Genomic DNA, 12,195 nt, shown 5'->3' with positions numbered 1-12,195 from the left:
TTTTTCTTTGGTGGACTACATGGAAAAATAGGGTAATAGCATAACGCAGTGAATCTAAAAATAGACATTGATTTTTCTGTTTGACCGAAATTCAATCCCATCACCCTTCGCGTTAACTACGCCTGCATGCAAATTACACTCAACTACAAAGAAAAAGTAATGACTTTCACGACTTTTTAATTAAGACGAAAAGGATTGTGGGATTGATTTTCGGTCAAGTGTTAAAAGTAATAATTATGACGTTTGCATAACGGTGTGCTATTGGAAAATAATTTTCTGTTAGACAATTTTGAATATGTCTTCGTCAGTCAGGCACATCCTAGCAAATGAACGGGGTATTTTTCACTTGCGACCATTGGCAAATGAACGGGGTCGAAAACGAAAGTGACGTAATAGCGCCGAATACCCAGTTTAATTGAACCGAGTTGGAAATATTTTGCTTCATTTCAAAGAACTGCATAGATAAAATTTTTTTTCCATGGGTCAATTTTGTCTTCGAAGATTGAAGAAACTTTTAATGAAAAAATAAAGTTCCCAGTTTTCTTCCTTTTTTCCCTTTTTCAGTTTGAAGTTCATTTTTATTCATTTTCACGCTTTTAGCCTGAGACGTCCTATCTCATTTACACTGGGTGACGAATACCCCATGCAAATGCTCACCCCGTTCATTTGCCAGGATGTGCCTGACTGTTCGTTACTTTTCAGCTTTTAGTTTGGCTCAAAAACATTAAAAAATCAGTGGCAAAACATGCTTAGAAAGTGAGTGACCCTCGATCATGGACACCCCATCCCTTTGTTTACAATTGTCGTACTTTGGCGGCCATTTTATTTTAAAATTATACTTCATCACAGAGGTCTTCGTACGGAAAAACTTTTATCAAACAGAGAATGCGCATTATTGAGTGAACTACGCTACGATAATCGTGAGATACACACTGGTACAGAGTAGCTCCAACCCTAACCCTAACTAATAATAACTGAACCCCTATCTACATCTCCAGATTGACATATTTCACTTGCATCCTGGAGTATAGTATCGTCTGCCAACCATCGAAAAGTGACCAAAGGGGGAATCAAACCAGGACCTACCATATGATTCCCTATCAACAGTAATGAAAATGTAAAAGGTCTACTATAATAGACTCTCAGAAGGACAAACTGTTTGACTCTATTAGAGCTCTAACAAGGAATATCTAGTGACAGGAATCAAAATCATTAAGTGCATTGAAAAAGCCAGGGTAGGGTTGCATCAAGACCTTTCTGTAAAATATAAAAATAAACTGTGAAAAAAATAAATTCCCAATGCACAATTTTTCTGAAAAGGAAAATATTAAATAAAGAATGCAGCTACCAGTTACCTAACCAAAGGAGATGGATGAACATGGCGGACATGGTTATTTTTAATGACAAGATTTTCCAGCTCAAAAACACTTTCGATTCAGTGCATCTTCAACTCAACTTCATCATGTTCACATGAAGCAGTCACATGATTAAGCGTCACAGATATCTTATATAAAATACTAGATGGCATTTCTCTCCTTTTCACGGGGAGTTGGAAGCAAAAAATATGGCGCCATCTTTTTTTGAGCTAATGAAGCTCGATCTAGTGCTTATTCTACGATATCTGTTCAGAGGTTCAGAGCATACTCGGAATCGAAAGTTCATTTTAAGTGTAATGGTTTCTACAAGCTGCTGCAAGGACCTTTAATAATCCTATCTAACTGTCATTATAAATATCACACCGACAGAAACCAGGTCCCTTAATAGAATCCAGTGAGGTGTGCTCAAAATTTTTGTCAACAAAATGACATTTTAAAATATCACAAATCTCGGTTTGCCAAAACAAAATGGACGCCGGATGATGATGTGACGAAACTCTATCAGTCTATGGCTCCTCTAACAAGAACAATGTCTCGTTGAAATGTAAGACTTTCTTTTCAATAGTTTTTTATGGTAATTATAATTACAAAATTTCCCACCCTATGGCCTGCTATGATATCTATCATAATGATGATTCATTTGATTGGCAAGGTGACATCATCTCTGGCATCATTATATTCACAAAACGTTATGTTTTGCACACCCTTTGTGTTTATACTCTGGTTAAGTGATTTGTGGGAAACTCTTTTTTGTGAATAGTTTGAAAAGATGTTTGGAAGGGCTAGCTATGCTAGATATAAACAATGATTACATAAGAAAATGTTTTTGTTTTAGTATGCGTTTTTACTTCATGCTTTTGTATATTATTGTTATGGTTTCGTGTAAAATGTAAATGACTACCAATGTAGAAACGTTTAGACAGGGGTATATATGCTGGTTCCATTTTGACGGGGATTCTGTTATACCGTGAAGTCGGGTAACTTGCATCAGTGGAGGGAAACTTGCATAGCCATCAAATGACTGACCCACCAAAGCAGCAAAATTTAAAAACAAATGAACTACGCAGCTCCGCCCGTAGCTCTACTCTACCATTTTTGTTTTAACTTTGTATTTTTTTAATGACCAGCCAGGTCATTCGTTTGAGGGCTATGCATGACTCTAGTGTAGAGTCATAACATAGGGCCAAAGGCCCTTTTAGGGGCACGATTGGTAGGGTTGAGAGCTACCGTAACTTGGTCTAATGTCGACACCCCTTTTCTAATTCCGACACCCCTTTTATCAGCTGAAATTTATAGAAAGGTTGAAACTGTTTTTCTTTGCTTAGTGGTTCAGAGAGAAATAATCCTTTTCCAATCAGTGATTCAAGCTATCATATTATTCCTTTCTCTAAAGAAGGGTGTCGGAATTAGACGAGGGATGTCGATATTAGACCAACTTACGGTATTATATATAGGGTCATGCTATAAGTATTAAAGTCTATTCACGAGAAGTGTGCACTCTTTTTTCATTTACCTATAACTTTTGAAGGAATTCTTTGATCTTCATAAATTTGGTATCATTGAAAAGATATTACTGAGTGGAACAATTTAAAATAAAAAGGTCTTTGAAAAAATTCTAAAAATGAAGATGAAAATAAAGAAGAAAAAAATGAAGATATTGTAGAGAAATGCTATAACTTTCATTTTCACTGGATTGAATCCTTGATTATCGAACTTCATCACTGTGAAAAATTTTTCAAAAATAATCATTCAGTCAAAAGATATCAAACAAAGTTATAAGCTGATTGATGTCTAAAAACGCTGTTTTCTGCTGTTTTCTGCTATTTTTTGGGGTCAATCACTTATTAACTTTGTATCATAACTTTATATTGAATAAATATTTTAGTGAAATTTCTTCAAAGTGATGACCTCCTAAGATTTTAAAGAATCTCTCCAGTGAAAATGAAAGTTATAGCACTTCTCTAAAAGATCTTCATTTTTTTCTTCTTCATTTTCATCTTCATTTTTAGAATTATTTTAAAGATTTTTTTATTTCAAACTGTTCCACTCACAAATATCTCTCCAACGATACCAAATTTATAAAGATTCAAGAATTCCTTCAAAAGTTATAGGTAAAAGAAAAAAGAGTGCACACTTATCGTGAATAGACTTTAGTTCGCTTTGTATTCTGCAATTTCTCGTTAGCATGAATCCATGGTCGCTTGTATTTGGTGGTTCAAGCTGAGGCTCGGGAGCTTGTTTCAGAATCAGTCTAGAAAAGTTAAAAAATAACTTAGAACAGTTCCGAAAACTTAGAGTAACTTCAGAAAGTAGAAGAATGGAGATAGGAAATAGAGAAAATAGAAAAAATAGTGGAGAGTCATTTATAATCTACACAGCACCTATTGTTTTTTATGCTAGAGTTTTTAATTGTTCAACATGGCCATATCGCATTCTACAAAAGGTCTATCCAGGCAATGTCAACCAAACTAATTAAAAATTTTACAAAGATAGTGGTTCCATTTCTAACCGAATTAAGCAGTATCGACTTTTAGTTGCCTAAAGACAAAATAATTCATTCTGTTTGTATAGGTTGAGAGGGTTGAGGGCAAGTAGTGTTTGCTGTTATTCAATACTGTAAGATGGTCTAATGTTGACATCGCTCAAAAAAATCTTGAAATGCCCTTCTTTAAGCCTTGGAATAATAGAAAGGTCAGAATTGCTAATTAGCCGTCAGAGAGGAATAAATCAGTGAGGAATAAATCAATTTGATTTGGTCTTCGGCTTAGATAGTCGAAACTTAAACTCCTATATCAGGATTAGAAACTAAGCTAGTCTTACCTCTTTTATCTTTTCTTTTACAACAATACAATGCTGACAAGTTGACACAACACATGTGTACATGTACATTGACAAGTAATCCCTGAGAGAAGTTTTTATAGAAATCGGCAACAAAAACAAAAGTGGTCTCTTCTACCAATAAGGTTGTCGTATTTCAAACGGCTCTTCTTTTTGGCACCCGTGGCCTTTCAGTGCCTTGAACAACGAGCGACTGTAAAATCTCACCCTTCATATATTTGTTTCAATCCGTGATCCGTGGATTAGGTTTTTTCTCATCTTCAATTTACTGAAGAAAGCGGGAAATTGATGCGAGAGTTAGATTGTCAACAAAGTGCCGTAAAAAATCATTGAATATATCAAAGACAAACTTAAAATCTTAAATATTTTCATTTTGAAGAATAGCCAGGAATAGGTGCAAAAAAGTGAAAGATAGAAAAGTTTAATTTTCATTGCATTAATCGAAATGGGTGATTTGGAAAATTTTCTATGCTTAGTTTTTTGCACAAACTCCTGTAACTATGGGCGAGCAGAAAATCATGAGAATGAAAATGTTTCAAATAGATATAATATAAGTTAGAAAAATATTTAAAGAATTGTTTATTTAAATTCTAATATGAAAATAAATAACCTAAAATATAAAATAATCTTGATGTAAAAATCTTAATCTTCAAACACATTTGAGTTGATTGCTTGAGCTTAAAATTAAGCTTTGCATGGTAGATTAGTATGCGAAAGTATGAGAACTTACTCCACTATTAGAGTAATGTAGTTTATGTCAATTAATTGTTTGGTGAACAATTTAATACGTAAAGTGCTCAATACCAGAGAAAATCAAAGATAGAGCTTCCATTAAATAATATATTTCCTTGACAAGTTAAAAATTGTACATATCTCGGAGTTTCATGCTCTCCTATAATTTTTTATAATTTTTTTCAATTTTTTCAATGTTTTAACCTTTGTAGAAAAAGAGAAGTATGTTTTGATTTTATTCACATCTGACGATTGCTAGGAGAGCATGAAACTCAGAGTTATGTACAATTTTTAACTTGTCAATGTAGTAATGTAGTTTAGTGTAACTGTCTGTCTGTAAAAGTTTTAATTCTTAAAGTTAAATTATTTTAATAAATAAAAATAAGGGCCAGTTAGTGAGGACTAATGAGAAATATTGCCCAATGTCAATAGCGGTTGAGCTAGTGGAAAGAGAGCGTGGGGAAGAAAAAAGAAAAAGATTTCGTTATTCACATGATGAAATGTTCAATCTCAAAATAAGTGTCTCTGTTCTCCCTTTGAGATTGGTCTTTTTGTCATATGAAAATATTGACTATTCCTCTACATGAAAAAAATGCAATCTCAATCTCAAAAATGTCCACCACAGTAAAACTTTAAATTTTGTAAGGTACTCATTTTGAGAGTCTTAAGTCATACGAACAACGTAGAAATTTGTAGAAATTTTGGACGTCAGAAATGAAAAAGAAAGACAACTGATGTCAACAGAGTGTCCATTTTCTGTGAAAATATCTGATGTCACATTGAATTTTCTTACAACAAGCAACTCTGTCATCATGTGAGAATTGAAATTGCATTGTGTAAAAAGTAATACAGACCACATAAAAGAAAACATGTTAACAAATTGTTGGAAAAATAATTATTAGCATGTATTAATTTTTGAGTGAAATAATTTCAAATTCTTTTGAAAATGAAGATCAAAAATTAAGAAAAAAATGATTTTTTTTATCCTTTGATGCTAGTTACTTCATTTTTGGTAATGAGCTTTGAAGCCTCCTGATTTCTACTATAAATGATAGTTTTTTCCTTACACTACCTTAATAAGGGGACTAATTTTCACGGTAACTTAATTTTGCAGAACTAATTGTCACAGGAATTAATTTCCAGATTTTTGGGTGTCTACCGCGAAAATCAGTTCTGCCAAATGCAGTCTTTACAATAAATTCTTGAAAACTCCTAGGAAAATGAAAGAATTTTGACAAAAAGTTGATGTCAACCGCAAAAATTATTTCTGCAAAAAATATTTCTGCAAAAAATGCCTTTTTCATACCCTCTTATGGACATGTTTTTTAATTGTTTCGTTTTTGGCATTTTCAAAAAAGCTAAATTTTGATTGGGATAACTTGGAGGTCTGAAATTTTCACAGGATGTTAGTAGTGATGATAGGACCCCAAAAAGTTCTTTTCCCAAAATTCTAGCTGTTGTAGGGGCCGGTTAGGAGCAAATTTTAGCATTTGCATGTGTTTCGGAAAATGATCTAAATCAGAGCTAAAAACCCAGGAAGTTGTCTATCTGACCAATGATTCTCATAGATGGATGGCAATTAAAGCAGCCTATTGTTAAAAGGCCCACATTTCCCTATCGTGGGGCCCTTTTTAGAGCACTTTTTTAGCACCTATTTTCCCATTGACAATAAGTGCCAAAACACCAAAGTAAAAGGCTTAATAGGGTATAAGACTTCCATAGCTTCTTTTAAAATAGTTGAATAGTCAAGTTATTAACACCAATATAACAATTGAGCTATTAAAAGGCCCGTTTGGAGCTAAATTTAGCATTTTTCCACTGAAAATACTGCAGCAGAATTACTAGTATGTTTCTAAACACCTAATTAAAAGGCTTGGGGTGGGTGTTTTAAAACCTTCAAACTTCCTTTGAATAGTTTAAATAATCAAGTTATTACACCAATAAAACCATTTGAGCTGTTAAAGGGCCCGTTTGGAGCTAAGTTTAGCATTTTCCACTGGAAATACTGCAATTTATTCTGCTTCTCTTACTAAAATTAACTTTACACCTAGTCTAATTTTTGCTAAATTCAGCTCATTTTGAGACCTAGGAACATAAAATAACCTCATGAAGTTCTTTCAATTGTGTATCAAACAGTAATGATAACTTATTTGATGTTCAAAACCTTTTCAGGGTCCAGAATCGAGCAAATATTTAACATTTTCCGTTAAAATGCTAAAATACTGCTCGTTTTTGGTCCATTTAATAATGATAAAGATCACAGAAAAGACTTTTTAAGCTTCATGAATGATCCAAGCATCAAATAGCGCCTAAATGAGCTATGAAATAACAATAACCTTCGGGTAATCAAATTTTAGCATAAAAACATGGCCTTCAAGAACTCTAAGTCCACTCTATGCTAAATTTTTGCTCGTAAAAGGACCCTAGAATGTTTTATATCGGCCAAATTTGTTTTTTCTATCTTTTTGAATGCCTCAAGTATACATAATATCAATATCATAGTTCTTTTGTGTTTATATTAACTGTGCTAGTTGATTAAAAAAAAGCCACATCTACTGCTAAAAACATGCTCATAATGGGACCATACAACCATTTTTAGTGATTGCTTATGTTTGTATATTGATCTTATAAGGTATAAAAAGGCATGTGCAAAGTATTAGAGTCATAGCAGAAAAATTGAGAGAGATACAAGCCTCTAAATCCAAATGCTAAGTATTTGCTCCCACTAAAATGCTAAGTATTGGCTCATTTTTGGACCGCACTTTGTTGAAGCATAAGTCATGAAATATTTAAGCTTTAGAAAAAATTCTTTTAAATTTTTAAAGTTCATCTTTTCCACGCAACCATCATCAGGGCATAATTTCAGTTCATTCATTATATTAGAAATGAATGATGATTTCCCAAGACCCCTGAAAACGAAACAATTAAAAAACATGTCCTTATTATTTCGCTTAAGTATAGCATTGAAACAAAGTCACAGCCTCTAGAACATGAGAAAGACACTAGGGGCAGAATTGCTGGTTGAAATTAAGATTTTTCCTTTCTGGCTGTTATATCTCTAATGGGGGTTGACTGGATTAGAATGTAGTTTGGGTTTGTGCTACCTACAAAATGACAGAAAAAGTTTTGTATTAGAAAAGATGATAGCAAGTAGACACATGGAATTTCGTACAGTATCAATGTTTCAATTAATCATTTTAACATGATAATTGACATTAATTAACATGTACATTTGAATGTTCTGATAATTATTTTAAACCTCCAATGACCAACCACTTGTTGCATGCATGCATGAATCATTCATTTTATAAATCTTTAATGATAGTTTTCTTATACATGTAATGATTTGTCAAAATGATGAAAGGGATACAGTTTAATAATAAATAAATCTCAGTACAGTATGAAATTTTTTGGCATTGCTATGATAATCTTTTTGACAATTGTGCAGAATTAACAGGAAATGGGTGCTATCGGAAAAAGATATTTGAGTTTAAATCTAAATCTCTGATTTTTTTTTGTTGATAGAACATTCCATACTTTTCTTCATTCATGTTCTACATATACGCAAGTTTAAACATTTTTATTAACATTGTACATAATTACTTTTCTTGCAGAGAAATACAAGTGCTTCATTTTTCCTCTCCAAAAAGTTTTGTCAGGGTTATGTGCACGTTTAATTACTTGGTATTTTTCATAACATTTCAAAGGTCTTTGTATTGAAAAAAACACTGAAGTTTCCATTTACACGATAAAGGAATAAAGTAAAGCTGTAATGTTGTAACATAATTTGAAATTGTGGGTGCTTATTTGCAACACTTTCTTTGAACTAAGTAAGTGTGTGAGTTAAGATTTGTATAATATATTAGAAAAATGTAAATAACGAATTTGAGAGACAGTGAGAGAAAGAAATATCTTTTTACTTTCTCTTTTGTTTTGAGCGATGATTAGATGACTAAACACAGCTTTCCCTTCGTCTCTCTCAAATGTACTTTATTATAACGTACTTCCTACAAATTTTGTACACTCTTCTTTTTTGTTGTAGTTTTGATTGAAATAATTCTGGGAGTGAGAGAGAATGGATTTAATAAAGGTTGTTCTTTTCAGTATCAGATTAATGTGTCCTTTCAGATAGATTTTGTAAATTGACTCCCAAAACTTTTGAAGCTTTCATGATCATCTATGTTCACAAAAATTGCAAAAACTCGTTGCAACGATGTCGGTATCTCATGCTCTGTTAAACATTAGTTATTTTCGATCGTAGACTAGGATCAAGCGTCGTTTAGTAACAAAATTATTGTTACTTTTTGTTACTTTTATTGTTACTATAAGTTAGTTTGGATATGAAATTTAATTTTAGGATATTATATCATAGTATGGTTTTGACTGTTTGGATTTTCTCCTACTTGTCATCAATCTTTTTGTATTCCTTTTAAATCCTAATCGCTTCGATCAGTACAGCCATCCTTTTATACTTTCGTTTTGTGCGCTATATAATATAATAGTTATGTGAGCCATCTCATCATTTTTGTTCTTTCACTCTGGCTTGTTTCGTGATGTGAAAATGCATTACTTTGACACTTTCATACCAATTTCCTTGACTTCCTACATTTTAAACTGCTTTTCAAATCAGTATTTCAGTCAAAGCTTAGAATTTGCATGCATACGTTGAATTAATACTATACTCTTCCGAGTTAAAATTATAATCTGCTTTAATAGAGTATTTTGGGAAATTGTATTTTGATAAAGCCTATTTACATATAAGTTGTTGCTTAGTTTGTCTATCTAAATCTCATATTAAGAGTTATAGAAAAGTTATTGTAACTTACTTTTTTATATTTATCAGATATGGTTCGTTGTGGCTTCTGCTCCAGAAACATGTCCAGTAAGAAAAACAGTACCGCTATACCAAAAGACCATCGCGTCTTGAGGGAAGGCTTTCTCGAAAAACGTGTTGGAATGCTCAAACTATGGAAATCAAGATATTTCGTTCTACTCGAAGATTTATTATGTTATTTCTTAAAAGAAGAACAGAAAGAATCGCTTCTGCCAACAGGCCGTATTTTTTTCTCTGATATCGTGAACGTCGATCGTATCGAGAAGAAAGGACATCCCTTCTCCATGATTATTCAGACAAATCATAAGAAACATGTGATGAGTTGTCAGTCTTACCAAGAGAGAGAAGATTGGGTCAACAAGCTATGGGAAGCTAGAGAATCGCATAAGAACAAAGAACAAAACGACCCTATAAGACGACGTAGCACCCGTCTAGGGAAAGACTTTAAGAGAATTACAATTAAAAAAGATCCCAAACATGGCATAGGATGTACTATAAAAAATGTGGCAGGCGCCATCTTTGTCAGTCGTATTATCCCAGATGGACCTGTTGCGACGTCAGGCGTCCTGAGACCTGGTAAGCACCTTTCTTAATCGTTCAATTTCTTCAGAATTTTATAATTTAGCATACGAATGGTTCTGAGGAGAGTGAATAAGCTCTGGTTTAGACGGCCGACTTTCTGCCCTGCCTATTCTAATTGATAGAGTTGGCAAAAAGTGGACACTAAGTTGGCAGTTAAAATCTTTGCTTTTAAAAAGGTTGAAAGAAGACATTACATTGACTTTAGACAGCCAACTTCAATTCGCAATTAGAATAGGTATGGCGAAAAGTGGGCCGTCTAAACTAGAGCTTACAGAATTACAATGTCTTTAACGTCAAAGGGGGACACTGGACAAGATTAGATTTTCTTGGATACGGGTTGGGATGTTGTTTTTCAGTATGTTTACTTCTTGTGCACCACACAAAGTGAAGACCGGTCATTGTTTACGAGGCGATTTCTGAGTGTCCAGGGTCCGAAACCAGGCGTTCCCCAGTTCGAATACTCGACCTCGGATGTTTTGTTCAGTTCACAAATAGCTGAGCCAGCTGTCTGTGGACCCCGTGAAAACAATCAAAAGGTTTCCAAAAAACTAAATAACTGGCCTATCTACGTCTATCAATAACTAGAATATCAAAATAAATCATCAATTCAGGATATACCCCACTATAATGACTTTAGAATAGCTTCATGATGTTTTCTATTGTGTAATAGAACCAAATTCAAATTCTGGAAGATTAATCTTATTTACTTCATGCTTTTTTTTCAGGTGATCAAATCATCGACATCAATGGAGCGCGTGTTTCTGAATGTCCCATCGAGAAAATCAAAGATATCATTCGAAGCAGTCCGGAATACATCGTCTGTACCGTCAAGCCGGTTACTCATTACACCTCGCACGAAGATAGTCCGCAGTTCGTCCGTTCCGCTTATACGGAAGTTGATCCGGAAGCCTTACAAGCCGGAAGTGATTCGGACGAAGAAACACCGTACACACAAGTGGAAATCAGCGCGGAATCGATGGAAGATTTATGCCGGAATCCGTCACGGAAAGATGAATCGATGGAACAGAGACATGGGTCTGGGGCGAGTGGGCATGGGAATTATATGAACTCTGACGTAATTGACGACCATGAAAAATTATGTAAAAAACAAACCAATTATGTGGAGCTGGAATTTGGCGCGAGGTAAATGAATGTTTTGTTTTCATTTCAGTCAGAGACAAAATATGATGTGTATGATACAGACCTCCCTTTAAGCGAGACAGAGGAATAACTATACTCCACACATTTCTCCTGTTAAACAGGGGTGTAATATCTTATTTTCCTACAACGAAGCGAAAGAAAGTTATTATTATTATATTGTAATCTATATTTTTATCCCAATTTGTGACGGTTTAATTTGATACGGACTTGGGATGTTTAATTTGGGCTCCACCGAATAATTATTTTGATAAAATTCCATCCTTTTTTTGATACCTTCCGTAAAATGATACAATCAAGTCAAACACGTTGTCAAAACTATTTGCTTCATCTGTGAAAATATGTATCTTTGCATCTCTCAATCAACATGATTGTAATGTTTATTTTGCAAACGGATTAACATTCGAAATAAAAGGAAAGTTCAGTGTTCGGTTATTAATATCACAACCGGGACATTCAAAAGGTCTGCCATGATCTGACAAAAGGAAGTATAACCATCAATTTTTGAAAATTCATATTTTTGCAAAAATCAACTCCTAAGCTTGTGTTTTCCAGTAGTTGATTTCTAGTAAAAGACTTCTTCCAAACCAAGCCAAGTATATTATTAGCCCACTACTATTTCAAGAAAGCAGAATTTTATAGATAATTTGTCGTGTAGGATGATATAACGTACAC

General features: G+C 33.7%; 1 protein-coding gene across 1 annotated transcript; it reads left to right on the top strand.

The window, feature by feature from the left end:
- The first annotated feature begins 1,822 nt into the window (after positions 1–1,822).
- On the top strand, positions 1,823–11,823 carry LOC136800757 (inaD-like protein). Its single transcript, XM_067057415.1, has 3 exons — positions 1,823–1,920; positions 9,790–10,356; positions 11,088–11,823. The coding sequence occupies exons 2-3, from the start codon at positions 9,792–9,794 to the stop codon at positions 11,507–11,509; spliced, it is 987 nt and encodes a 328-aa protein (XP_066913516.1). The 5' UTR covers positions 1,823–1,920; positions 9,790–9,791; the 3' UTR covers positions 11,510–11,823.
- Positions 11,824–12,195: the final 372 nt, after the last annotated feature.

Source organism: Clytia hemisphaerica, unplaced genomic scaffold (assembly GCF_902728285.1).
Source record: "Clytia hemisphaerica strain Z4C2 unplaced genomic scaffold, Clytia hemisphaerica genome assembly, whole genome shotgun sequence".
In the NCBI taxonomy this organism is placed as follows: Eukaryota; Metazoa; Cnidaria; class Hydrozoa; order Leptothecata; family Clytiidae; genus Clytia; species Clytia hemisphaerica.
The sequence above is the reverse complement of the archived record's forward strand: the minus strand, read 5'-3'. Positions and strand labels throughout refer to the sequence as shown.